The following is a 26,530-nucleotide window of genomic DNA, read 5'->3' as shown; positions in this document are numbered from 1 at the left end:
TAAAAAATAATAAAATATAAATATTTATGCATAAAACCATATGCATTTATCTCAAAAGCATATAATATTATTGTGTACAATTAGAGCATATTTGGAATGTCTTACCCGTGTATCCATGACTTCGCCGGGGCGGAGTTTCTTCTGCGATATTTATTTGTATTTGTTGAGTGGCATATACATATACATAGACATATATGTGCATGTAGGTGTGGGTGTGCGTGTGTGATTGTGGTTGTGGTTGTGGGTTGGTTGAGGGCGGTGAAGATGACATTTGAGTATTTGTTTCATGTCGTTCGGTCACGTTGCGTTCAGATGCGGGCACAATCAAATGGACACCAATGGGATTCGGTTTTTATAGTAGAAAAAAGTGTTTGTTTATATATTGTTGTGGTGTTGTTGGTGTTGTTAAGTGGATATAATCATATATCGTACATAAAGAAGAGGGCATAGGAAATATATATGTGGCATTACAAATATGTATTATTTACACTGACACGTAAAAAATTATGTATTACACATAATTAATCAGTTAGGGACAATAAAATACATTTCTCATACAGATGGAATAAAAACGTTTCTTTCAATCTAGCAGTAATTTTTATCTGTATAAATAGTAAAAAAAATTACACAGCAATTTATATAAACATATATTTTTTCTAATAATATGTTAAAATAGGAATTCTAAATAAAGCAAGGTAAAATGATTCGATAGCTTGAGAGATTGTAAAGAAAATACAAGAGAAGCGATATTTTGTAAATATAGAACTCAGCATTTAAATACTACATTATTTCAATGCGATATTGCTTGTCTGATTTAAATTGGCTTCATCAAACTACAATTATATTGTAAATTGCTCAAATATATTGATATTTAAACAACTGTACATCATTAGATCATTGCTTTTGGAAACTGTAGTTTTTGCTTTTCGTAGCTTTTAATTAGTTTTAATAATTAATTACCTCGTCATTAATGATAAGCGATGGTCGACGACCTGTATCGGCTGGGGGAACTAGTGAGCCGCGTCGACTTGGAGGCTCCGGTGCTAGGGACGGGCGTTTCTCTCGTATCACCTCTATCTTTGGTGGCTCACCAGGTGCTGGAGGCTGCATTTTTGGTACCTTCGGCTTGTCGTCCTAAATACAAAAAGTTATTATTAAATACAAGATTTTTGGTCTTGGGCTGTCTTGGGCTTTCCGTTGGGCATATTCGGTAAATCTGCATCCATAAGGATGCAGCATTATGATTGCAAGTCTTGTATTTTTGTCATATATATATTTGCTAAGTGGAGATGGGAAGAGGACTGCCCATAATACGAACCGAAATTATGGTCACTCTAATGGATGCTGCCATTTTTGATAAAGAGTAATCCTATCCGTATTCGGTAACTTAATTGGGTATAATAAAGTGGGAACACAATTGCTTTAAGAGTACATTGCGTATGTTTTTGACGTTGGTCTTTGGTATACTTGTTTCTTCGTTGCTTCAAAATATAATGTGATAAAAATTGGACTGTTTGTCATGAACGACATGAAGCGACAGATACCAAGCATTTGGATGGGTGTATATGGTATGTTTATGAGATATATATTTTTCACAAAAGCTTTCACCACATTAAAATATAAAATATAAATAAAATATGTACATATTGTATAGTAAATTTGTGTATATAGAACATATAAATATACATTCATATTTGTGTACCTCACAATATATGTGTAACAGATATGTGCCTGGGCATATATCTATTTAAATAGTTTCTAATGTTTTTATAGTGCAAAGTCAAAGTGAATAAGAAATATTTACATGTCGACATATGTACATAGCAATGCGTATCTACATATATGTATGGGGTAAAGAATATGTTAGGTACACCGAAAAAAAAATATAAAAAATATAAACATTTATATATATATACGGATGCTTTTGTGCATTTGAGTAGCAAATGTTATATTTTGATCTTTATGTCAAAAATATATATACAGAGAGTAACATTAATATTCGGTTTTAAAATTTTCAAATTCAACCGCCCATAAAGCATGTAATATTAGTTGAAATTAAAAAAGTGAAAATGCAAAATTGTAGATTGTAGATTGAAGAATTACCTCTCCGATGAGGTATATATCAATATAGTACATTTAATATAACTAACAAAAATTATACATAAACCGGGACAATGACCCTAAACAATAGCCCAGAAAATCGAGTCCTGGCTACTGTTTAGTTACCCAAAACTTTTCGAAACACCTCCCCAGCCCCCAGACCTGACCTCTATCAACAAATTTTGCAGCCAAGTAGACTGCCAAGGTCACAAAACATTGATATTTTCAATATCTTACTTAAAGACATGGCTAAAGGAAGAGTGGGCCAAAATCGGCTCCAAGGACACAACAAAAACAAGTAAGAAAACTCGAGAGTGCTCGACTAGATACTACCCTGAACCCAACTGATAAAAATGCCCATTTACTATGGCTAAAATTTCAATTTCGATGTATTTAAAAATATAAATTAAATAGAAAACTCATTTATGAAAATATAAAAATATTTTGAAGCAATTAAAAAAATTATCATCAGTTGCACCGATCGGGATTCGAACCCTCGACCTTTCGATCACGTGTCACGCAGCTACTCACTACGCCACCTCACTTTCACGAGCCGCGATGGCAAAACTCGAATAGATTCACTGCTGCAGCGCCATCTACCAAAACTAAACCAAACTAACTGCTGATGTGATTCTAAGAATCTGCTAGAATAACCAAACTTTTAAAAAAGCACATTTAGTATGGTTAAAATTTCAATTTCGGTGTATTTAAAAATATAAATTAAATAGAAAACTCATTTATGAAAATATAAAAATATTTTTATAGCAATTAAAAAAATTATCATCAGTTGCACAGACCGGGTTTCGAACCGCGACTTCTCGATCGAGCGTCATACCGCTAACACATTACACCACCTCACTTCTAAAAGGAACATTGGCAAAACTCAAATAGATTCACTGCTGCAGCGCCATCTACCAAAACTTAACGAAACTAACAGCTGATGTGATTCAAAGAATGTTCTAGAAGAAGTTTGAATGTATGTGTGCACACGCATACGATGCTGTTGTAGCTGCTGCACGTGCATTTGTTAATTGGCCAAATATTTGATGATTTTTAATTAATTTTTGACTGAACGGAATTTAATGAAATTATTGAATATTTGAGAAATTTAAAAAAATGAAAAATCATTCACAATTAGCTATAGTGGCATCTGACTTGAACTTGAATTTTTTTACTCGATAAAAACATAACGGGATGATTTATCGAATTTTAAAAGCAATCTCGACGTCCGCGCTGTATATACGGTCATTTAAAAAAAAAAAATTGAAGTCTCTGACTTTTATATCTTCGGAAATCGACGCGTTCAAACATACGGACAGACGGACAGACAGACAGATGGACAAGGCCAAATCGACTCAGTTCGTCGCCCTGATCAAGAATATATATACTTTGTGGGGTCTGCCACGCCTCCTTCTCCCTGTTACATACATTTCAACAAAACCATTATACCCTGATTTCCCATTGAAAATGGGTTCAGGGTATAATTATAACCGCTATACAAAAACATCTAAGGGACACTCTAAAATATAATTGATTTCATACCAAATGTTAAATGGGAACCATTTTTAATAGAACTCGAATTTGGTTAGTTGATGAAGAAAAAACCGAATATTAAAGTAACGCCAAATTTTTTGAAGTTGTAATATAAAAAAAAAAAAAACGAATATTAATGTTAGGCACTGTATATCTGTCATTGATTGATTGTATGAGAATGGATTTACCTTTTGATTTGTGGCGGTTAGTTTCACTTCAGGTGGGTCTTGGTCCGGGGTATTAACAACAGGAGTCAATTTCTCAGGTTTGAGTGTCTCAATATCAATACGCTCATATTTTTCTAACTGGGACCGCTCATAATCGTCTACAATGGTTGCTATGGCTTCTGGTTTTTTCAGGTCAGATATGTGGGCTTTGGATGTTTTTGTGGGATTAAACTCTTCCGTTGCATTTGCCTTTACCAAGCGAATATATATATTTTTTGTAAATAGATCAGTACATAGTAATTGCCAACAAAATGGCATTTGTTTTGAATGCCAGCAAGGTAGACATAGGTTTGAAGAGCAAGCGACAGTACGTTATTATATACATATGTAGTTAAAAAATGTGTGTATTTACTAATATCATAACAAGTAAGTAAGCTCTAGTCGAGGCTGCTCGACTACGAGATCCCCTGAACCCTTCGAAGAAGTGATATAATCCTTCGTGTGCTTCTGCTTCCACAAGAAACAACACATGCACATACATACGCCAACACACTGGCATACGCATGCACGCATCAACACTCATGAGCTGTAGTGTTGGCTTACTATGGGAACTTATTTGTTTAATAACTTTTCTTGTGGATGGACTTTCATAATAAAACATTTAGATTGTGATTATATTATTAAAATGCGTGCATTTTGCACAAATCTTTAGCATTTGAAATACTTTTACAAATTTAGTGGCGATGGGATGGATTATGGGTGGGGATGAGTTATAACAAAAATCGAAACTCTATAAAGTACATATCAGTCTACATTTAAAATTTGTCGACGTGGCATATATATTTTATTACTGATTTTAGATAATGTGTTTAATCGATAACAAAATAATGGGATGAGTTGTCGATTTTTGGAGAAAAACTTGATATTCGCGTTTACACATACGAACAGACGAGCGGACGGGCAGACAGACGGACAAGGCTAAATCGACTCAGCTCGTCGCCCTGATAAAAAATATATATACTTTATAGGGTCTGCCCTGCCTCATTCTGCCTGTTACACACATTTCAACAAAACTATCATACCCTGATTTCCTATTTTCAATAGGTTCAGGGTATAAAAATAATCTTAAAGTAAATTTTCTAAGGCATTTTATTCATAATAACATTGATTGAATAGAGAAAGAAGGAATAAAAGAAGAGATTTATGAAGAGGCAGTAAAATAGTTTATACGAGAGAGAAATATAATATATGGAGGACGAGAGAGAAACAGATGGAGAGGAAGACAGAAAAAAGAGAGAGAGCGAGATAGAGAGAGAGAGATAGAGGAAACTACTAATAGATCTAAAAGAGATGCTACATGGATTACTCCAGAATGAAAGAAAGAAAGACCAAGAGATACTAAAGGAAAGACGACAAAGCAAATGAGTAAAAGAGAATACAAAACTATATTTTAATATGCTCGTTCTAGTTTCATTAAAAGTTATAAGAAGTTAATTGCAATAGCTCCAAAATTAAAGGAAAGAAGGCTTCTAACAGTAGATTACAGCGAGATTATACATACGTATAAAATTATTAGTAAATAAAATGTGAATGCTGTAGAAAAATAATAACTTGGAGCTATTAACAATAGGATTGAAAGACATATAAAAATATATTGCTTTGTACAGCTTCGTCACTTTCACTTTCACTTTCAAGACTTCGGTTTACCTTATGTAACTGCTTGGCTTGTTGGGGTGCAACCTGCTCTTTAGCATCCTTTATTACGGGTTTCAAGACTACACCGAGGAAGGACTCGTTTTGAATGGGTTCCTTGGTCATCAAGGCTCTGACTGACGAACGACGTCTTTGCTTTATTATATCCATCAAAGATGGTTTCACAGCCTGAGATGATTTTGATTTTATATTTAACAATGGAGACAATGCTAAAGGAAACATAATCTCGATTTCTTTTATATTGACATATTGACTATCGTAGTTTAATATATGAGAATCGTATTATGATTCCTCAAGCCGAATGAGATGCTAACATCTTGAACGCCGTTATTTTTTAAATTTTTCTATCTATTTACACTTACCTCATTCGTATCATCGTCATCTTTTGATTTATCTTTCTATATAGGGAGTGTGTTCATTGGGTTTTAGAATGGCAAAAAAAGGTGTAGAGGAGAGTTAAATATAAGAGTATACATTAACACAAATCATGCAGACTGACTATATTGACGATCTTTGATTGCTTCTTTTTAATTGATTTTTAGCCCTCGTTTTGCGTTAAGTTAAATGCTCAGATTTGCCCAGAATACATCAAGTTAGTATAAAGAAACATATGTTAATTAGAAAATATAACTTACTTCTGGTTCGACAATCACAGGCTTAAGAGTAGCGCCATCTCTAGTATCTTCGTCATCTGGCAATTTACCTTTACCCATTTTGAGAATCTTTGGCTCCTCTGCCGGCTTTTCGATTGCCTCAGATTTCTTTGAAATGATCACGCATAACATCAAACATAGACATTGTGTAAACAGATAGAAATTTAATACATTATAATGCTTTATGTATGGATGTTAGATTAATATCGTTTAACATAATACCTTTGGTAAGCCATTCTTTTGTGGAACTATTTCCGCTGACTTTTTGGCATTCTCTATTACTGGTTTCTCCATTTTATTTGGTATTTCGAGCTCCCTAGTAAAATCGGTGGGCGTAAACTCCGATTTTTCGTATTTCTCGAGTTTGGGTCTCTCGTAATCTGGGATTTCCGGCAGCTCCTCATATTTCGGTTTGGCTTTAGGTTTTGCTTTAGCTTTTGGCTTAACAGCCTCTGGCTTAGGTTCCTCCTTTGGCTGTGTAATAGATGTCTTCCGTAGTTTTGGAAACTCTTCTACCGGCTTCGGCTCTTCTACATTCTATTTTGCAGCGCGTACAGCATTATGTAAACATTAATACATACATTAATAAAATACATACATGTATAGACAAACAGATAAATATATAGCTTGATTAAAATACATATCTACGAAAAAAAAGTAAGAATGTTTCAGTCGGGTGTTACCGACTGCATAATATTCATTCGCGGTCAAATTTTGTTGTTTTTTTTGTAGAGAAGGTAGAAAACAGTTTTCAGTTGCTTAACTGCTTTATTATGGAGTAATAGCTCTAACAGATTGCAAGATAAAGTTTTTTGTTCGATTTTTCACTCCTTTAAGGATCATTTTTGTGTGATGTAAGGTACATCAGTCAGTAAGTCAGTAACAAATTCATACAATTACGTGCTTATACAAATAGAGGGGATGAATTTTTTCCCGATTTGTAGTGAGTTTTTGTCCATCACAAAATAGAAAATCTAGGTGTAAAATGTATGTAATAGGCAGAAGGATGCAGATCTCATAAGGTATATTTATCCGTGATCGGAACTTTAAGCTGAGATTATACATTAGCACAGATCGTGCAGACAGACTACCTTGACGATCGTTGTAATGGTTTTTTTAAAACATACTTTATAATAATAATAGGCAGCAGCACGCAGATCCCATGAGGTATACTTAAGGTATACTAGGCAAAGTCTTAAAAAAAAATCGAAAATAAGTCTCTTACAGACGGACAGACTGGCGAACAGAGAGACGAGAGAGAGTATTGCTCAAAACCAGAGTCTTGCTCGTGAATGAATACTATTATTAGGCTGATAGATCAATAGATAGATAGAAAATTGCTGGAGCATTTTTTATATACATATGAAGATTATAAGACAGATAGATAGATAGGTAGAAAATTAGATAGCGTTACTTAGAATCACGTTCAAAAATGCTGCTAGTTATATAAAGACATACATGTGCGCACTTCCTTACTTCAATCTTTTTAAGGCCGATGTAATAATACTTTCTTCTAAGGTGCGAAAAGGTATGTTAAGAAAAAATCGTATAAAATTAAAAAATAAAGATAAAATTTTGTAACACGAATAACATTATTATATTCAAATTGCATTATCTCAAAAGAACAGCAGTTTTAAAGATTTTTATCATTTAGAGCTCATAATAGTTCGTATCTAGTTCAGTATAGTTCATATTTTGTAAGCCCCTTCTAGACTTAGATTAGGCGTGAAATAGAAAATTGAAGAATAAATATAGAATTAGAAGCGTTGTTAGCATCACATTTATTAATATATGGAGAAATATTATTGAGCGGTGTCCCATTTCTTCATTTATCATGGCTCACCTTTGGAACACGCCTTTTTTCAGCTGGCTTCAATTTTGGAATTTCTTCATTAATAGATTGTGGATTTTTCTTCCCCTCAATATTTTTGCTTTCAACCTGCTGTGTAGGAATATATTTGTAAATCTGTACTTAAAAATAACCTTCATTGTTGGCTTCCATTGAATAACTTAGATACATTAAAAGTAATTTAGTTACTATTATGTTATGCATAAATATGTAGACGAAAATTTTTATTGGTAATACACATACATATATCTAATACATACCTCCAAGGCTTTCCTATCAACCACAGATGAGCGGCGAGACTCTGATATACTCTCCTCAGCCTTTTTACATAGATATAAAAATAAAACAGGAAAACACACAAGAAATAAACGGGTTGGATCAGGTTTGTGTTAAGTGCTTACCGCTATTGATGACTTCCTAGATACTATATTTATGGCTTCTTCAGAGGGTTCCCCGGTTGTTTTAATTATTGACTTACGGCGTACCTCAGACTTCGATTCTTCGTTAATAGATTCAACACTGGCCTAATTCAAAAAATGATCAGCAACACAATGGCATACGACATATTAAGGTAAATATAAGTAGGCCGATAAGTGTTTACCCTAAAGTATAGAGCTTAAGCTAAAAACAAATAACAAGATTGAGAGCCTGGCACTCCTGAGTGAAATATACCCCAATAAAAAACAAATTAACAAAAATAAATATGTGTAACTCGTTCAAAAGCAAGTAAAGTGGCCAATTGCTCTTAGTTCGACTTAAACAAATTAATATAAAATTTGTTATCTTATCATCTCACCTTACGCTCCACTTTCTTCAAACCAATATGCTCGGCAGCTCCCTGCTATAAATGTAAAAATTAAATAAATTAAATTATTTACTTATGTTGTTTATTAATAGTGTTCTCTTGCAACACGAGTAGGCATGCGTTTAGCACTATAGTTAGAATAAGCGACTGGTGTTGTGTTGATTGTTTGTGTGATATTTGGGTAGATTCTTCTATAAAAAGCCTTTGATATAATTTTTTCAAGGATATTTTCAGCCTTACCTCTTTAGCTTCAGGTTGAAGAGCGTTATTAGTGCTCGGTTCATAAGATTTATCTGCTATGAGCTCATTAGTTATTGGTGTTTCGATTGTTTTTGCTTTCACATCTGTCGCAGTCTTTTTTTTAACTGGATTCTTTTCTTCTAGACCGCTTTGAATCTGCTGTGTTTCATCGATTTTCTTTTTCTTCTCCAAATCATTGGTTTTATCGGCTTGTTCTGGAGACTTGTCTTCTGTAGGCGTTTCTTCTTTTTTACCTACCTTAACTGTCATAGACTTCTTTTCCACAGGCTTTCCTTCCTTGTTATCTTCAATATCTTTTGTTGTTTTGTTCTGGACTTCATTTAATTTTTTCTTTTCAGCTTTTTTATAGGATGAATCTTCTGCATCTCTTGGTTTATCGTCCTCCATTTGTATTTCTTCAGTATTCTTAATTTCTTGATGTTTTTCAGCGACTTCTTTAGTTTTCTTTTCCTCTATGATTTCATCCTTCTCTCCTGCCTCTTCTTCGGCCTTTTTTATAGGAAGTATTTTTTGTGTGTAGAAGTAAATGTGGTGTAGAGGTTTATGTGCAGTGTGTATTTTTGTTGTTATTAACAAGATTTGCAAAGACAAGAAACGAAAATGTTAGTTTTTGGAAATGTTAGAAACCTAAACCGGTTTCTAAGAGTTCAGTAGGGGTAGTTAGAGACTCATTCTGTTGAAATCTTTCCTTAAGTAATAATAGTTTACAGTTAACAATCAGAATTCATATATACATTCATATAGATACAGAAAGAAGACTTAAGAATGCCAGAAGATAGACAGAGGAGCCAACATCGATTGCAAAAACTGAGGATAATTTCGCCCGAAGTTATATAGTTGTAACGTTTCGAGTAAGATAAGGGAAATACTCTACAGAAACGGTGAAAAGTGGGAATTGAATAAGAAATTTTCAATAAACCCAAAAGCGATAGAGAGCGAGAGAGAGAAAGAGATATAAAAATAATAGAATGTCCACATTTGAGCAATATTTCGCACCTCATCGTTTAGAGCATGTTTGACGGGCATCAATTTCACCCCAAAGATATTTGTCTGTTTCGTTGCAGAAACATTCATAGATTGTTCCATTGACTTTGGCAATTTAAGCTTAGGTATCTCGTACACTGTAACGCCCGGCTGTGACAAATATATTAATAAGATATATACATTGTTACTGACGAACGATTATAACTCAATATATAAATATGTATTATAACGCAACTGTATGTTAGGCGCATAGCTACAGCTACCTATGAAGTAAAGGAGAGTGAAGGCGTTTGGGTTTATATGAACAAAAATATCAGTATATGTATTTATATATACGTCTGTATATAATCCATGCATAGAGGAGATATTATACTTCCAGGAACTATGCTGGATTGGCGGAAATGTGTATCAAAAATATTCATAAGGTTTGTTCATATTTTATTTAGGCTTTATATATATAAGGAATGTGTAAACGCACTAACCGTTGCGTGAAAAACGGATGTGGAGGAAGTTTGCTTAGCTTCAAATTTCAGGGAGCTTTGCTCTTGAGCTTTGGAATTAAAGGAAACTTGTAGCTCGTTGACATGCTGTTGCTGTTGCTTAGATTGCTGCACTATAACAATAGATTGCTGCTCTTGTTCTTGGGCTTTCTGGACTTTTAGAGACTTTTCAACTGTTGCTTGATGTTGCTCAGTTCGGATGTTAATCTGTTCTTCGTGGACCTCTTTGGCTAGAGTTTTTTCAATTACCTTACGCTTCTTTTCAGCTTCTTCTTTGTCCTTCTCAGCTTTCTCATCCTTCTTTTTATCCTTCTTTTCTACCGTGACCTTGCAAGTGGACTCATCCTTACCGGCCTCATTGGTCACAATAACTTTATAATTTGATGTGTGCTCCGTTTTGGCACTACTAAATGTCAACCGCGCCGTTGTACCATCAAATGTTGTCGTTATATCCTTTGTCTCACGTATGAGGGTGCTACTCTTGTACCACTCAACCTTACACTTACGATCTGATTGCTTTAGAATAATTATAAGCTCAAAGGTTTTTGATTCAGTGACCTTCTGGTCAACCAGCTTGCGCACAATCTCGGGCTTACAGGGCTTGCGCTCTTCTTCTGGGATGTCAACAAGATTAACAACCTGAGAGACTGCCTCACCCTTCTCATTGCTGGCAATCAGCTTATAGGCGCCCTTATCACTATCCTCGACTTCGTTGATCTCGAGCTTGACGGCAAATTCACCTTCTTTTGTTTTCTCAACTTGATAAACGTGGCGTTTGCTTTCCTTAACCGTATTGCTTTCCTTATACCAGGTACATTTTGGCTCAAATTTGGAGGCGACTACGCACTCGATGACAACGGTTCGTTTTTTTATTATTTTAATTATCTTGGGTTTATCTTTTATAACAGGCACAACTGAAAATATATAGTTAGAATTGATCAAGCGAAGTTTTACAATTAACATTTTTTATCAAATCACTTACTTTCAATATTGAGTGTCAAATTAGCGTTCAATTCGCCCAATGTATTCCTGATGTTGCACTTGTACAGACCCGAGTCTTCCAACTGTGGATCAATCAACTCCAATTTAATATAGTAATGATCGCCACGTGATTCCATGGACATTTTCAGTTTGTTGTTTTCTTTGATGACTTCCCCGTTACGGAACCACACAATGTCTGGTTTTGGATCGGCCTTGACTTTGCACTCCATGATGACCAACTTGCCATTATTTTCAGATATAATGCGAGGCTTTTCAACGAATGTTGGACCTTCGCCTTCGGGCTCGGGCTCCGCTTCAATGTTTAAATTGAGATTCGCATTCGATTCGCCGTACTCGTTTTTCACATTACATCTGTAAGTTCCTCCATCTGTTGCGCCGGGATCCTAAGAATATATAGTTTGTAATTACATTTGCTTTTACAATACAAAAGACTAATTTTATTGGAATATTATTACCTACTATAAATTTTAGCACATTTAATTTTTTGGGTATAGTAAATGAGACGTTATTATTTAATTATTGAAATATAGATGCAATGGCGGGGTAGTTTTTATTCATTCGAGCAGACAGCAAGACGAAATATTGAAATTATGTATTTATGCTATTATACAGACAAGAAAGCCTTAACTTTGACTTTATGTTGAATAGAGCTACAAAAAAAACTTTATTCGCAATTGATCTTTAAAGGAAGTTTGGTCGAATTTGGAACCGGTATCCAAATTTTATGCAATTCATCCGAAATATCGGCGTCCATATAAAATGTTCGGAGGCTCTAACATTAAAGATATAACAGGTATAACTTTATTGATAAGATTTCAATAACAAACAAGTAAGAACGTAGACACCTCATTTTTGGACAGTTTATAGAACTAGCTAACGGTAACCTAACTGCAAAATTACAAGGTAAAAAATTCCAGTTAAAGATTCTCTGACTAGTTCACCCATACGGCCAGATAGATGTACAGACGTATAAATCTATTTCTTGTTTTTACTCGACATTTTTTTATCAACAACGCAATTCAGATATAATACATATATCTAATTTTACACATATATTCTAATACCCGTGCGAATCTATATGTATGCTATGTTATATATGTATCGTTCCTTACCTTTATTTCCAACGTCAGCTCATAGGTGTCTTCCGCGATGACAGAACTGTTTATTTTTATTTTTTTGCTTTTCTCCACTAAATCTTGCCCTCTGTACCAATTTACGGTGGGTTCTGGCTTTGCTGAGCATTTGCACTTCATAGTTATCAAAGTGCCCGTCTCATTTGGAATAATCCTCGGCTTTTCAATGAACGATGGAGCAAAACCGTTTGCATCGTTGGCGCCTATATATATTTTATAAATATAGTATTTATATTATTATTGTAACACTATTTTAATAAATCACTTTAAACGTGTTTCATTGTTTTTTTGCATACGCGTATGTAAATAGTACAAGTAAAACCACTTGAGGCAATGTACATAAATAAAACTAATATAAACGCCTGGCTTAGAAATTCTTGTATTTACTTGTGTTATAAAAACAGGAATAAAATCAATGATTTTAAAATGGCTTTAAATATGCATTAATAATGAATTTAAAATAAGTTAGAGCGATCTAGTCGAGACTGCTCGACTAGGAGATACCCTGAACCCTGACAGTTGATATTCTAATCATTCTGCACTTCTTTTGTACACACATACAAAAACACATGCACACATACACATCCACACGCACGCATAACCACGCACTCGGCTAACTGCGCATTTAAAAGTGACTGCGCTTGGGCTGCGCTCCAGTATGAGAAATTTACTTGTTGAATAATTTTTCCTGTAAGTCTTCTGGTCTAATAGTATTCAAATTAGGCTGAAAAAACGAAATCAATTTATAGATTATTCTCGATAAAAAACACATTAGGTGAGATATCGAAAAAATATAATAAACAAAAATGTATATAAAATTGTACTGCATATGGTATACACGAGTATGCATGCAAAATTTCAGCTCTCTAGCTCTGATATCTTCTGAGATCGTCGCACTCGTACGGACGGACGGATAGGGATACATCGACTCAACTCATCACCCTGATCAAGAATATATATATATACTTTATGGGGTCTGCGATGCTTCCTTCTGCCTGTTACATACTTTTAACAAAACCATTATACCCAGACAGACGGAAAGGGCCAACTCGACATAGCTTGTCGCCCTGATCAATAATATATATACTTTGTAGGGTCTGCCATGCCTCCTTCTGCCTATTACATACTTTTCACAAAACCATTATACCCTGATTTCCCAATTCAATGGGTTCAGGGTATAAAAAAGAAAACAATTTAAATCATTACATACTTTTCACAAAACTATTATACCCTGATTTCCCAATTCAATGGGTTCAGGGTATAAAAAAGAAAAGAATTTAAATCATTACATACTAGATAGGAATTGTTGCTAATCTAAAAAAAAGTATTCATTTGAGCATAAAAGTAGATAGCGCATACATGAACATACATATTTAAATAGGGTGACTATTTAAAATTTGTAGATTATTGTGTATACCTAAATAATTTATTGATAGTGTTAAAAAATTAGCAGATACGGGTTGAATAGTTATACTATTTATGTTTATGTTATTTTTACAATTCCATGCCGTAAAATACATATACATATAAAAAATATATAAAAAAAAAGTAAACTAAATTTATTGTTGGTTGAGGATAAAGATTATGGTGTAGTTCAAGTTCGTTTGTTTGACACATTCTTGCTAAGGTAGTACTTGTAAGAATGGATTAGTTATACCTTGAAAATTAAGGGCTATATTTGCATTGCTTTCTCCATACATATTTATCGCATTACAACGGTAGTTGCCGCCATCATCTTTTGTGGGATTTTGTATCTCGAGGGTTAGGATGTAGCTATCCTTTGTTATTGCCTTGCGGGTCATTTTGGTTCTGTGGCTGTCAGAGATTTGCTTATCTGAGCAATACCATATTATATCCGGTATTGGATGTGCTTCCAGGATGCATTCCATTATTAAAATGTCCTCTTCTTGGCGTATTGTCGGTTTTTTGGGAAATCGCGGTGATTTCCCATCAGGAATTCTGCGTGTAAACGGAAGTATGGTTGAATAAAAGTAGTATCTTTTTACATATATGTCATGTATATATAAATATATATTTATATATATATGTATATAATACACACATCTGCAGCCTTACTTTTTCGATCCGCTTTCGAAATTTAAATTAATCGTTGCCACTCCCGAGCCATGCTTATTTTTCGCGAGAGCTTTATACTCGCCCTGATCAGAGGAAACTACGCTGCTTATCTCTAGGCGCGCCATGTGATATAGTTTCTGATCCAGCGTCAGTGACATTTTGTAGCGTTTTCCCTCAGTTAGCACTGTCTCTCCATGGGACCTTTGCAATTTGATTGTACACAGAGGGAAATCATTACCTTATACATAGCAACAGTTTTGTTTGCAAGCATCATTGCTCAAATGTGCTGTCGTATCGCTTTTGTTTGCTCTTTGCTCTTTTTTGTTAAGATCAAAGTTTTAGGAGCACTTTGATTTTTTTCAATATTTAGAATTTAAATTTGAATTTTCGTACCATGTAACCGTTGGGGTGGGTTCTCCAACGCATCTACATTCAAATGTTACATTTCCGCCATCTTCGCTCTGCCGGATAACGGGACGCTCGGTAAATGTAGGTTTAATTCCATCTGAACTCTCAGGAACAGGAGCCTCGTCGCCTACGAATTATCCAAATATAAGTTACTTATATATATATATATATATATATATATATATATAAATATATATCCAATCTGTACATGTTTTTTCCAGAATTTTATTACAATGTAAGTTCTCATTGTATGTTAACATATATTTTATATTATATATTATATTATATATTATAGCCATAATTAAATTTTTTAGATTTAAATTCACAGAACTTACGCTATAATATAGCATTTATAGTTTTTATTTTGCTTTTAGAAAAGAGGATATTTACGTAACTGTAGATCTTCTTCTTTTTGATATTAATTAGACACTCGCTACAATTAACAAGTATTTCGAGCAATAAACTAGGGGTCCTTTAAAACTTTTGGCCAGTTAATGGTAACGGTTAATGGTAAAAGTAAAAGCACTATACCACTTGGAACCAAAAGACACTTGTACACCGCTGATCTGGCTGGTAATATATGTAAGACGCATTACAAGTCAGTCGCGCCATGTTTGTATACTTCATTTTATGAATATATATATATATATATATATATATATATATATATATATAAAAGAGAGTTGTGTAAAAGTGCTCCTCCACTTATAGCTCGAGATCTGCTGGACCAATTTTCATGGTTTTTGATTTGTTGGATTTGTCTCCGCCACAAGTAGGATAGTAGATCTTAAAAATACTGAAAAAATTTGACGAATACTTGAAAAATGCGTTTTTTTCCCTAAAGATTCAAATTTCTTTTGAAACTCAGTAGGCTTGATAACAGTGACAGTTTTCGGTCCTGCTCTCATATTATACAATAGTATTTGCTTGACTCAAACATAAATTTGTGTAAATTATTTATATTTATATTTCTCGATTGTTTTATATGGTTTTGTGCGAGGGCATATTCAGTATTACTATTAATAAAAATGCCGCGTCCTAGAAGATCTAATCTTTCCCGGCGGACCCATAATGCAATTAGGCAACGGAATATCGCGAGTCAATTATCTGACGAAGAGCGAGAAATCGCCCGAGAAGAGCGCCGCGTTAGTACCCAGCAAAGAAGGGCCTTAATTCGTGCTTCTCAAGGAGAGGCAGCCCGTGAAACGGCAATAATAAATGGAGATAAATGCATTGGTCTTTTTTTATCGATAAAAACCCTTATCGAAAACCAGTTATAAAATTATATTTTCTACACGTTTATTGCTAGAGTCTCCAAATTTTTAATGTATGCTTATATACAATTTATACAATTTCGATTTTTGTTCAAAAAAAGACGCGAAAAATTATTGAAATAGTTATTGCTCCAAGGGTTCAGGGAATCTCGTAGTCGAACAGTTTCGACTATAGCTTTCTTACTTGTTTTGTATTATTGTATTACGTTCATAGAAGCCTAAATTAGTTCAGCTTAAAGGGAACACGACATTACTTACTGATTTTAATACAAAAATTTGACAGCTCTGAAATTAAAGATTTTTTAGGGAAAATAACGTATTTTTCAATATATCAATATATATATATATACATATATACACATAAATATTTTGACGAGAGTGCTTTCGCGTAGTTTGAGCCTAACTTTTTAACGGATTTATGCAGAATTTTTAGCTCATCCCGTTATTTTTTATCGAAAAAAAACCTTATCGAAATTCAGTTATAATATTATATCTTCTACATCTTTGGAGCTACAGTCTCCAAATTTTGAACGTATGTATATTTATATGCGCATTTTACATACTTAGGGGTGAGGGGGTGGATATAAGAGTGGGGGGTACATTTTAACAAAAACCGAAATTGTATAAAATGCATATAAGTATACATTTCTAATTTGGAGACTCTAGCTTAAAAGATGGCCCTTTTTCGTTGGGTCAATGACCCTATTTCATTGAGTCAGTGATAGGAAATGATAGGGTATGACAGAGTCTCTACCAAGGTTTTTTTCTACAAACATTTTGTATTTTGATAAAAAAAATTGGTTTTAATATGAGTTGTACTCTAAGGAGTTTAAAAGAGTTCTCCAGAACTTCCTTGGCTTGATCACTTATTCCTTCCTTCCTTGTTTGGAGCGACACGTCCTTGCTCCTATTTGTCCCAAACTTTACTTTACTTTATAGGTCTGGTCTATTATTGTTGCTCAAATATCCTTAGATTTTATTAACTTTGATTGTAGTTTAAATGTTTTATCAACACTTAATATCAATTAAGGTTAAATTCAAAAAGTATTTGCTTGTCAATTGCTTAAAAGTGAAAAGAAAATTGAAACGAGTAAGAAAGCTCTAGTCGAGACTGCTCGACTCCGTAATCCCTTGAACCCTTCTAAGAATTGATATTTCAAGAAACACACAAATGCACGCATAAACACACATGAACTGCAGTGTGGGTCTGCTTACTATGGGAACTGAATTGTTTAATAAATTTTCTTGTAGATGGACCATCTCAAACTTGTGGATCGTGATCATAAAATGCATGTATGTGCCAAAACACAAGTCTCTAGTATTTGAAATACGCCTTTTACAAATATGTTGGAGAGGGGGCGGATGTAGGGGTGAGGGTGGTTAAATTACAACAAAAACCGAAATTATATTAAATACATTAAAGTCTACGTGTAAAGTTTGGAGACTGTAGCTCTAAAGGTGTAGGAGATATAATTATATAACTAGTTTTCGATAAAGGTTTTAATCGATAACAAAATATCGGGAGTCGTTATCGATTTTGAGAGAAAAACTCGATATGCCATACATACGGATGGACGGACGGACAGACAGACGGACACGGCCAACTCGACCTAGCTCGTCGCCCTGATCAATAATATATATACATACTTTGTAGGGTCTGCCATGCCTCCTTCTGCTTGTTACATACTTTGAACAAAACCATTATATACTGATTTCCCATTTTCAATGGGTTCGGGGTATAAAAAGCTTCCGTCAAGTTACTTATGCCATTCAAAAATTCGATGCTCGCATTCATTTTTATCAGCAAAAAGAGAACGGAAAAGGTGAACAGCATAAAATTTGGTATGCATAGAGCTATTAATATATTCTGAGCTTTGATCATTATTTATTTAGCGGTATTAAGTAATGCCGATTTCAAAAGTCACAAATCGATTTCGTCAAAATACTTATGCCGACTAGTGTACATTCATAAATGAGAGATTAAAACCAAAATCAGTCATCAAATTTTCTGAGTTTTTATACCCTGAACCCATTTTCAATGGGAAATCAGGGTATAATGGTTTTGTTGAAATGTATGTAACAGGGAGAAGGAGGCGTGGCAGACCCCACAAAGTATATATATTCTTGATCAGGGTGACGAGCTGAGTTGATTTGGCCCTGTCCGTCTGTCTGTCCGTCTGTCCGTCTGTCCGTATGTATGAACGCGTCGATTTCAGAAGATATAAGAGCTAGAGACTTCAAATTTTTTTTAAAATGTCCGTAATTACAGCGCGCATATCAAGTTTATCATTAAAAATCGATAACTCATCCCGATCTTTTTTATCGATAAAAAACCTTATCGAAACCCAGTTATAAAATTATATCTTCTACACCTTTATTGCTAGAGTCTCCACTTTTTAATGTATGCTTATATGCAATTTATACAATTTCGGTTTTTGTTAAAATTTACCCCCCACCTCTAAATTCACCCCCTCACCCTCACTTTTGTAAAAAGCGTATTTCAAATACTAGAGACTTGTGCTTTGGCAATTACATGCATATTCATGTTATAATCATAATCTAAAAGTTTCATGAAGATCGTACGTCCATAAAAAAAGTTATTAAACAATTAAGTTCTCATAGTAAGCGCACACTGCAGCCCATGCGTGTTTATGCGTGGTTGCTTGTATGTGTATGTGTGTGTGTATGTGTGTGTGTGTATGCGTTTGTGTCTGTATGCGTGTGTGTGTGTGTATGTGTGTCTTTATGCGTGTGGGTGTATGTTTACCTGTGTGTGCGTACGTGCGAGTATGTGTGTGTGTGTGCGTGTTTCTTGTGTAAGCTGAAAGTCGCGAAAAAGTATTGAAATATCTATTGCTCCAAGGGTTCAGGGGATCTCGTAGTCGAGCAGTCTCGACTAGAGCTTTCTTACTTGTTTATATTACATTCTCTAAAAAAAATACGCCAAAGATCTGTGCTTGTGAATGTTCTACATCTGTGAAATCTTTAAACTTATGTGATATGAAGTGTTCCATACAATAATAATTTATACAAATATTCATGTACAATTACCTATTACGGTAAGCGTATAATCAAGTAAATCCATTCGACTATTTAAAGAACAATATGATCATTCAAATTATTATAGAAAATTAAGTCTTTTTTGTGCAATGATGATGTTATTGGAATTAGTTATAATATAAGCAAAGTTAGTGCAATTATATAATAAGTATATTTATCACATGATCATTACTATATTAATATTTTTCTTTTATTATTGTGAATTACATTACAAAAATATATATATTTTTTTATTAATAAAAATATCAATATAAATAAATTGGTCAGAACTTACTGTCAAAGTTGAGGCTAATTGTTGCATTGCTTTCGCCCAGTTCGTTTTTTGCATTCACTTTGTATTTTCCAGCATCCTCAACCGTAACATTTTGAATTTCAAGTGTTGCAAAATATGAGTGGACATCTTTATCAATGGTAAGCTGAAAACATGACAACAGAAAATTATAAGATGTTTAATATATAAGAAGTGTTATCAGTGTGAATGTCTAGCCATTTTCAAGGAGAACATATGTACTTAAAAATTTCGTAAAAAGCGAATAATACAGAGAAGGCCCATTTATTTTCGCTTAGAGAAAAAAGTAACTTGATTTAAACAGGAATCATTTACCTTATGTCTGGGAGACTCCTTAACAGGCGTGCCATTATGAAACCAAGTTATATTCGGTAAAGGGTCAGCATTAACACGACATTCGAACAGAAGGCGTTTACCGTCTTCTTCTTGTCGAATGGCAGGTTTTTTCGCGAATGTCGGCGCGAAACCGTCGATTTGTCTGTAAATTATTAGAGACTCAGAATAAAGGGCTCAAATAAAATCTCGTATATATTTATCAACTATAATAACAAATAAACAACACCGGCATTAATACATTTTTTTTTACAGAGCTCACTGAACTTCTTTTGAGATTAGGTAAATAAAATGATGCAGCTTTAACAAAGAGGTAAATCCGAAAAAATTTACTTTTTAATACATTTAACTTTAATGAGGACCATGGAACAATTTGACAGACACAATCAACATAGAGGTAGCTCGGAAAGCTCAGTTGACTCACCTTAAATCTTCGAGCAGTGAAAATTGGCCAACTTGTTAATAAAAAGCATCTTATTATATTACATTAATTATAATGAATTATAGCTTGTTTTAATAATACAAATATCTTAGTATCTATTTTATTATCAAAATATTTTAGTTTAATTTGTTTTAGCTATCACTCTGTCACTCTAGAATTTGAGCTAAAGTTTGGGAATATGACAAATATTTAGCGTAAGCATCAATTAGAGCGCAAATTAGGTATAATACTAACGCAAATTTAAAAGTAAAAAAAAAAAGAGCTTACTTTTCTTTGGGTTCGTCAGCGGCTGATCAGAATAAGGTAAGAGCGTTTAAAATATTTATAAGAATATATTATTTGATAAATATTTTATATATTGTGTAAAATTTATAATAAAAAGACCTAATAGAGCAAGTAACTACTCTAGAAAAAATATATAATTATATTATTTAACATCTTTTGACCTCTTATTAGTTCTACTTATCCAATTTAATCATTTATCTCGATATCATATTTATTTGGCTTTCCTAAACAATGTTTTAGTTACTGTCTACTTACGTGTGAAATTCAAATTGATTGATGCAGAAACCTCGCCCGATTTGTTTTTGGCTTTCACTTTGTAAAGCCCAGCATCTGTTTCTACAACATCGTCGAGCTCTAATACTACCGTAAATTTGTTATCACCGATGGGTTGAACTTTAATTTTGGTTCTCACATCCTCTGTTAGTTTGTTGTCACTTCGAAACCACTCTATATCCGGCTTCGGGGACGACAGCAGCTGACATTCAAATATCAACCGATTACCGTCATCTTCTTGATGCAGCTGTGGCTTCTTTACAAAGCTGGGAGCGAAATCTTCAGCCACCCCCATGCTGAGAGTTATCGTTTTTCGTCTTCAAAGGTTCGGCAACAGGCTCTTAGGCTCTGCAACAATAGACAGCATGTATATTCATCAAATCGCCTTTAAAAATTTTAATTTGATTTGTTACATCTATATATATAAAACAAAGTCGCGTTATGTGTTACAACAATTATAACTCGAGATCTGATGGAACAATTTTCATGGTTTTTGATTTGTTGGATTTGTCTCCGCCCCGATTAGGAGAGTATATCTAAAAAAATACTACAAAATATTAGGCTTGATAACAGTGACAGTTTTCGGTCCTTCTCTCATGTTAAACAATTATTCATGCACATTTGATCAATACGTGAATGAATATACTATTATGTGAATTTTTTAAAATAAAAATTGAAAAATTTTACGCGTGCGTTCAGAAGCAAAATATCTCGAAAGTTCTGGTAGGTACTGTTTATCTTAGACATTACTATGTGTAAAATATTTATTAAGTTAAAGATTTATTCTACAGTTTAACAAAAGTGTAAATGTCTTTTAATAGGCTGTCTCGATTGTTTTATGTGGTTTTGTGCGAGTGCATATTCGGTATTACTATTAATAAAAATGCCGCGTCCTAGAAGATCTAATTTTTCCCATCGGACCCGTAATGCAGGCAACGGAATATCGCGGGTCAATTATCTGACCAAAAAACGAAGAATGTCGTTTACCACAAGGTGCTTGAATGAAAATCCGATTAATAAATTATTCATAGTGTATCCCAACCTGAACAACATAATTTTCAATGTTTTTTTCTGACATGTGTTTGGAAAACTTAATTATTTCTTTTTTTTTTTTTTTAATTTTTATTCTCATTTTGTATGTTTTCATCATCATTCATCATAATAAAATACTTCTATATTTCTATCTATATTAATATTGTTTTGTATTATTGTATTACGTTCATCAAAGCCTAAATTAGTTCAGCTAAAAGGTAACACTACATTCTTTGACTGTTAGGCGGGTCACCTAGTTATATATATGTATATATATAACAAATCAAATTAAGATGTATGTACATATACATATATATATATACATTATATTTATTATTATATTATAATAAGTATCATGTTTAGAGTTTATCTGTATATATGACAGTTACAAAATAAAAAACTGTTAGCTTAAGCGTTTAGAAAACGTTTTAAAAAAATAGCACAACGGAATGTAAATAAAGATAGTTTAGATTTGAAAACAATTGCACTTTATATATTAATCCGTAATATGTGTATGCATACATATGTATGTACGTATGTCGACATCTGAGTGGTGCACACGACTCATCGATATTTTGGAAAATGGAAATTTGATCCCCTTTCTATTCGTCGGTACAGAAGTTTTATTGGAAAAAGAATTCACACAAAAAAAAAACAAATATTGAATGTGTTTCTCGTTTATTTTTAGTCTTTGGTAGTCACGAATTTGTAGTTATAATATATATACATACATACATATATACATATATATATATATATATATATATATATATATATATATATATATATATATATATATATATATATATATATATATACCGAATTACTCATTTCAAATATATTTATGTATGTGCATGAAATGCTGTATGGATGTTAGGCGAATAGTTAAGCTACATCTCCATGGCTATCACATAAATATATAATTGCAGGACTGCGAAAATTGCAGGTGTGAATACGTATGGATTTTAATTGATTAATAGCAGTTGCATAGTAGTATTTAAGCATAGTAATATTATATATACATATTTCTTCTCAGTTTACTTCTTATGAGATATTTATTCAAATGAGCCAGATCTATTTATATACCCGTCAACCGTTACACAATTCCACGAATAGACACAGCTATATAAGCATGCAACAGATATGTAGCAATCTACACACACACTTAGAGATATACTACATATGAATTTATTTTTAACTTTTTGAAAAAGTTTTTAATTTAGTACTGAAATTTAATGGTTTTTTTTTTTTTTTTTTTTTTTTTTTTTAATTATGTTTATATATATTTATTATTATTATTGGTTAATGTATGTATGACTCGATTTTTTATAAGATACATAAATACATATATATCTTGGTACATACAACTAGACTACAGATAACACAGTACAACCCACAGCAAGAAAAAGTATTCTTCTGTGGAAACGAAGCGAACTCCACGAGTGTCGATCTATTACTGTTTCTTTTCAACAGAATCTCGCTGAGAATCAGCATCGGGCATTAGGAATTATCTAGCGAGTATAGCTTTCGTTTTCATTTTGGGGTCTCTCTTTTGCACTCTCCTTCTCTGTCTCTCCTCTCTCTCTCGTTATTTCCCTTGCTAGTTAATTATTATTGTAGTAGTGGAATTCTGTGACTTTTAATTTTTGGGGTAAGTTATTTACATATGTATGTATGTAAAAATATTTGATTCAGAAGTATTGTTTGGTAGGACTCTTAAAACTTTTCTACATTTGCGTGCTTCGTCTTATCGAACAGAGCGTTATTTATAAATATTTTTCATACATAAAAATATCTGAACTAAATATAAATACCTGTATATAGCCGGCACTATCTAAAAATTGTATTCATACATATGGTTTTCCTTTAAATATTATGAGATTTGTCGCAAATAAATAGTAATGAATAACGTACAGTGGAAATTATTAGATTAACTAAGTGATAATAATGTAAATTGAACCATGGAAATTTTGAAATTTATAAAAGTGTTCAGTAACAAGTAACAATATGGCTCCAGTCGAGACTGATCGACTAGGAGATATCCTGAACCCTTCAAGCTAATATTCTACTCATTCTGCACTTCTTTTATGCACACATGCATAAACACGCATCCACACGAACGTATAATCACGCGCTCTGCTGACTGAGCAGTAAGCAGCGACTGCGCTTGGGCTGCGCTGTAGTGTGAGCAATATTATGAGAATTTATTTGTTTAATAATTTCTTTTGTAGACATACAATCTTAATGAAACTTTCAGAGCACAAATCTCTAGTACTTGAAATGCATTTTTACAAATTGGGGGCGAAGGGGGCGTGGTATCCAAAATCTGTAAATTACAAAATCTTCGTATCGATCAACTGTATATACACAGTAAATCTGAAGTCGCTAGGTCTAAAAGTGTTCAAATTGTGTTGAAAAAACAAAGTCGATTTTCGATTATTCTCGATAAAAAGATATCAGATGAGTTATCGAAAAATACCATAAACTCATACTGCGTATGGTATACCCGAGTATGCATGCCGAATTTCAGCTCTCTAGCTCTTATAGCTTCTGAGATCGACGCACTCATACGGATGGACGGACGGACAGACGGACGGGGATATATCGACTCAGCTCGTCGTCCTGATCAAGAATATATATACTTTATGGGGTCTGCGACGATTCCTTCTGCCCGTTACATACTTTTTCACAAAACCATTATACCCTGATTTCCTATTTTCAATGGGTTCAGGGTATAAAAAGTGAGGTGTTTTAGTGAGTAGGGGCGCGACGCTCGATCGGGATGTCTCGGGTGTTATTATGATGTTAGTTCTTTTTTAATTGTTTCAAAATATTTATAAATTTAATTAAATGAGTTTTCTATTTCATTTAAATTTATAAATACATCGAAGTTGAAATTTTAGGCAGACTAAATATGCATTTTTATTAGTTTGGTTCAGGGTAGCATCTAGTCGAGCACTCTCGACTAGAGTTTTCTTACTTCTTTAAGCAAAATCTTTTAGAATATTATTTGATGAATACCAAAATTTTATAATTTACATATTTTGGCTACTACGCCCCCTTGAGTCCCAGTTTGTAAAATGGGGCCTGCCACGTCTCCTTCTGACTGTTACATACATTTTCACAAAACATGCCCTAATATACCAAAATATACCCTGAGTTCCCATTTCAGGGCTCAGCGTATAACAAGTAAGAGTGCTCTAGTCGAGACTTGTCGACTAAGAGATACCCTGAACTCTTCAAAGAAGAGATATTCTTATCATTCCGAACTTCTTTTATACACATACATACACATGCAGACATACGCTTTGATTCGCTTTTTACAAATTTTTACATGTACATGTACATGAACATTATTTGATGCCTCAATCTCCAATTTACAATTTTTTGATTCCACGCCCCCTTCGCCACCAATTTGTAAAAAGCGTATAAAAGCGTATGTCTGCAGGTGTATGAATGTGTATAAAAGAAGTTCGGAATGATAAGAATATCTCTTCTTTGTAGAAAAAACGAAATTAATTTATCGGTTTTTCTCGATAAAAAGATATCGGATGAGTTATCGAAAAATATGATAAACTCATACTGCGTATGGCATATATACGAGTAGGCATGCAAATTTCAAGTCTCTAGCTCTCATTCTTCTGAGATCGACGCGTTCATACGGACAGAAGGACAGGGCTATATCAACTCTGCTCATCGCCCTGATCAAGAATATATATATGTTAAGAGGTCTGCCACGCCTCCTTCTTCTTGTTACATATATCTTCACAATAACATTATACCCTTATTTCCTATTTTCTATGGGCTCAGGGAATTAAAAAAACTTTTCGATTTTATTGAAATATGTGTGAGGTATAATACTGCTGTTTTTCGCATGTCATCTATATATTATTATAATGCTGTTAGGTTATAATAATACGGATACAATTCATTACACATTTTTTTCAAACAAGACAGGGGTTATAATCCGAGCTGGAATATATGAATACGAATACGTATCCTGGCCAAAGTTTGCGCGAACGATTTAACCCTCTATATACTTTGAGGACCGCTCTCTTAGCAACCACTTTGCAATATTATTTGCTTTTCCAGGACTCATTGAGTTATATCACAAATTACAATTATCTTGATGGCCCCTTCCAAAACATAGTCAAGTTCATTAAAATATTTACAGAACTTAACTTTGATAAGGGCCCTTATGCATACGTCCAAATTGAAAATTGAAAATTGTATTAAACGTTGCGTTTGCGCTAATCAAATAAAGCTGTATTTAAAACTCTCTCCCTCTCTTTTTCTCTCTTAAAAATTTACGAGTTGCAATCTAAAATCTCGGTCATTAAAGAAAACAGGTTATCATA

General features: G+C 33.5%; 1 protein-coding gene across 10 annotated transcripts in view; it reads right to left on the bottom strand.

The window, feature by feature from the left end:
• The window catches only part of LOC6585777 (twitchin), a 62,769-nt gene extending 39,127 nt beyond the window's left edge, over positions 1-23,642 (bottom strand). For 5 of the 10 annotated variants that reach the window (XM_044007040.1, XM_044007042.1, XM_044007044.1 and 2 more), the window contains exons 1-23: positions 23,538-23,642; positions 21,123-21,488; positions 20,565-20,595; positions 20,123-20,285; positions 19,793-19,934; positions 15,170-15,311; positions 14,777-14,977; positions 14,358-14,659; positions 12,680-12,903; positions 11,548-11,950; positions 10,815-11,479; positions 9,061-9,570; positions 8,812-8,856; positions 8,417-8,539; positions 8,276-8,335; positions 8,010-8,108; positions 6,389-6,703; positions 6,149-6,274; positions 5,876-5,911; positions 5,508-5,681; positions 3,822-4,049; positions 961-1,134; positions 106-141 (exon numbers count right to left, since the gene is read on the bottom strand). In XM_044007040.1, coding sequence (XP_043862975.1) covers positions 106-141; positions 961-1,134; positions 3,822-4,049; positions 5,508-5,681; positions 5,876-5,911; positions 6,149-6,274; positions 6,389-6,703; positions 8,010-8,108; positions 8,276-8,335; positions 8,417-8,539; positions 8,812-8,856; positions 9,061-9,570; positions 10,815-11,479; positions 11,548-11,950; positions 12,680-12,903; positions 14,358-14,659; positions 14,777-14,977; positions 15,170-15,311; positions 19,793-19,934; positions 20,123-20,285; positions 20,565-20,595; positions 21,123-21,435 — 4,512 coding nt within the window. In that variant the 5' untranslated portion in view covers positions 21,436-21,488; positions 23,538-23,642. Of the gene's footprint in view, positions 1-105; positions 142-960; positions 1,135-3,821; positions 4,050-5,507; positions 5,682-5,875; positions 5,912-6,148; positions 6,275-6,388; positions 6,704-8,009; positions 8,109-8,275; positions 8,336-8,416; positions 8,540-8,811; positions 8,857-9,060; positions 9,571-10,814; positions 11,480-11,547; positions 11,951-12,679; positions 12,904-14,357; positions 14,660-14,776; positions 14,978-15,169; positions 15,312-19,792; positions 19,935-20,122; positions 20,286-20,564; positions 20,596-20,849; positions 20,872-21,122; positions 21,489-23,537 lie in introns of all 10 variants that reach the window. The other 5 variants (XM_032733046.2, XM_044007049.1, XM_044007046.1 and 2 more) reach the window with 4 other exon arrangements.
• Positions 23,643-26,530: the final 2,888 nt, after the last annotated feature.

This window comes from Drosophila mojavensis, unplaced genomic scaffold (genome assembly GCF_018153725.1).
Source record: "Drosophila mojavensis isolate 15081-1352.22 unplaced genomic scaffold, ASM1815372v1 contig_151, whole genome shotgun sequence".
Classification (NCBI taxonomy): Eukaryota; Metazoa; Arthropoda; class Insecta; order Diptera; family Drosophilidae; genus Drosophila; species Drosophila mojavensis.
Note: the sequence above shows the minus strand (reverse complement) of the source record. Positions and strands in the feature narration are given on the sequence as shown.